The 2,157-nt window shown below is 42.0% G+C and overlaps 1 protein-coding gene across 1 annotated transcript; it reads left to right on the top strand.

Annotated features, from left to right (window-relative positions):
* On the top strand, positions 1 to 1,392 carry LOC104447179 (UDP-glycosyltransferase 13). The gene has a single exon (XM_018873459.2). It carries the CDS (start codon positions 1 to 3, stop codon positions 1,390 to 1,392), a length of 1,392 nt encoding a protein of 463 aa, XP_018729004.2.
* The last annotated feature ends 765 nt before the right edge of the window (positions 1,393 to 2,157 follow it).

The raw sequence follows: 2,157 nt of genomic DNA, 5'->3' as shown, positions 1-2,157 counted from the left end.
ATGAGTACGCCACAGCCTTCTCACATAGCTTTGTTTCCTAGTGCTGGAATGGGCCATTTGATGCCGTTCCTCCGGCTCGCGGCAATGCTGGCGAAGCAAGACAGCATCGTCACGGTCATTACAGCTCAACCCACCGTGTCCCTCGCGGAGTCTGAGCACATATCCTCATTCCTTCGCTACAATCCCAAAATCAATCATCTTGAACTCCAGCTTGCTCCTAGCTTTCGGCAAGCTGATTCCCCTCCTGTTGACCCTTTCTTTCTCCAGATGCATCTCATCAATCAGTCAATCAATCTTCTCCCTCCACTGTTATCTTCATCATCTCCACCTTTTTCCGCTATATTTGTGGACTTCCTTGTAGTTGCCAAGGTTGCACCAATTGCCAAAACCCTCGACCTCCCTATTTATATTCTTTCCACCACCTCAGTTGCTTTCGACTCCCTCACGGCATACCTTCCGATGCTGGCATCAAACCCAGCTGAGTTCAACAAAACTTCCGCTGAAATCAAGATACCGGGATTGTCACCCATGGCCATGTCAAGCCTCCCACCGATATTCCTTGATTCTAGTCATCTTTTTACGTCAACCATTATTACAAACTCTCAAGCTCTATCAGAGGCCAAAGGAATCTTGATGAACACTTTTGAGTGGTTCCAAGCATCTACACTTGTCGCTCTCAACAAAGATAGGGTGACGAAAAGCTTGCCGCCTATTCTGCCTATAGGGCCATTAGAACCATATCATGATCCACACGATGATAATGGGGATCAATACAGGTCATGGCTGGAGAACCAGCCAGTTGAATCTGTGGTGTATATTAGCTTTGGTAATAGAACGGCGATGTCCAGAGATCAGATGCACGAGTTGGAAAAAGGGCTGGAAAAGACCGAGTGGAGATTTTTCTGGGTCCTAAAAACCAGTACAGTAGATAAGGATGACAAAGAGGACGCGGAACACTTTTTGAACGAAGCCTTCTTGGAGAAAACAAAGAATAAGGGGTTGGTCATAAAAGGGTGGGTGGAGCAGCAAGAGATTCTAGGGCATCCTGCCATCGGAGGGTTCTTAAGTCACTGCGGGTGGAACTCGGTGATGGAAGCAGCTCTGCGGGGAGTCCCAATGCTTGCCTGGCCGCAACATGGTGATCAAAGGGTGAATGCACAAGTCATGGAGGAAGCGGGATTGGGACTGTGGGAGAGGAACTGGGATTGGGGTCCCAATGGTATTGTGAAAGGAGAAGAGATTGAGAAGAAGATTGTAGAGTTGATGACAGATGAGAAGCTGAGAGGGAGAGCCAAGAAGGTGAGAGAAGAGGCTAGGAATGCTGTTGGGAGAGATGGGAGCTCTGATAAGGTGCTTAGAGAAGTAGTCGAATCGTTAATTATTCCATTCTAAATAGGTACGCTTGTTATTTGGGAAAATTGTTATATCGAACAAGTCTATGAACTGAACTAGAGATTGTTGTCTCATATGGAATGTATGGTCAAGTGAATAAAAAGATGCCATTGGTGAATCAAAGATTGATGAGGAAAGCAAAATCTTGCAAATCCATGAATCAATTGTGTTGTTCTCGTTGACATCTAAATTTTTTACCAAAAATCATCTCAAAAAAATGGAAACTTGTTTTTTCACAAAAATATTTCAAGTTAAATTCTTGCATATATGTTGATACCTAAATTTTGGCGATCTGATCATTTATTTATTGCATAGAAAATTTAGGGTTAATTTTATCCCTGAAAAAAAATATTAATTGCATAGCATATTAATCTAGGTGCATTTGTTTTTAATTTGCAGTTTGTGCATTTATTTATTGAACCAATAGTGGATGGTTCGAATTAGTGGTTTTGAGTTTTAAATTAACAAGCCAGACTAAGCCCATGAAACAAGCAAATTAGCCCGAGCCCCTTTTTTTTAATGAGAAAAATTATCTAAATGGAGATTTGATGATTTTTGAAATTTAAGAAAATCGCATTGCAATCTTATCTTTAATAATAGGTGATGGAATCATGAGAGAATATTCATGAGATAAGGATTTTTTGTGATCAGGAGATTATAGGCAATCTTCGTGAGATGAAATATTCATAAAAAAAATCAACCACCCACTAGGTGGTGTTGCTGGCGGCGAGCTTCTCCCCCTAACGCAAGGAGAGGAGTTCGATT

This window comes from Eucalyptus grandis, chromosome 5 (assembly GCF_016545825.1).
Source record: "Eucalyptus grandis isolate ANBG69807.140 chromosome 5, ASM1654582v1, whole genome shotgun sequence".
Lineage (NCBI taxonomy): Eukaryota > Viridiplantae > Streptophyta > Magnoliopsida > Myrtales > Myrtaceae > Eucalyptus > Eucalyptus grandis.
The sequence above is the reverse complement of the archived record's forward strand: the minus strand, read 5'-3'. Positions and strand labels throughout refer to the sequence as shown.

What these genes read in the sequence shown, in the direction of transcription:
- LOC104447179 (XM_018873459.2), top strand. Translation starts at nt 1, where the DNA reads ATGAGTACGCCACAGCCTTCTCACATAGCTTTGTTTCCTAGTGCTGGA.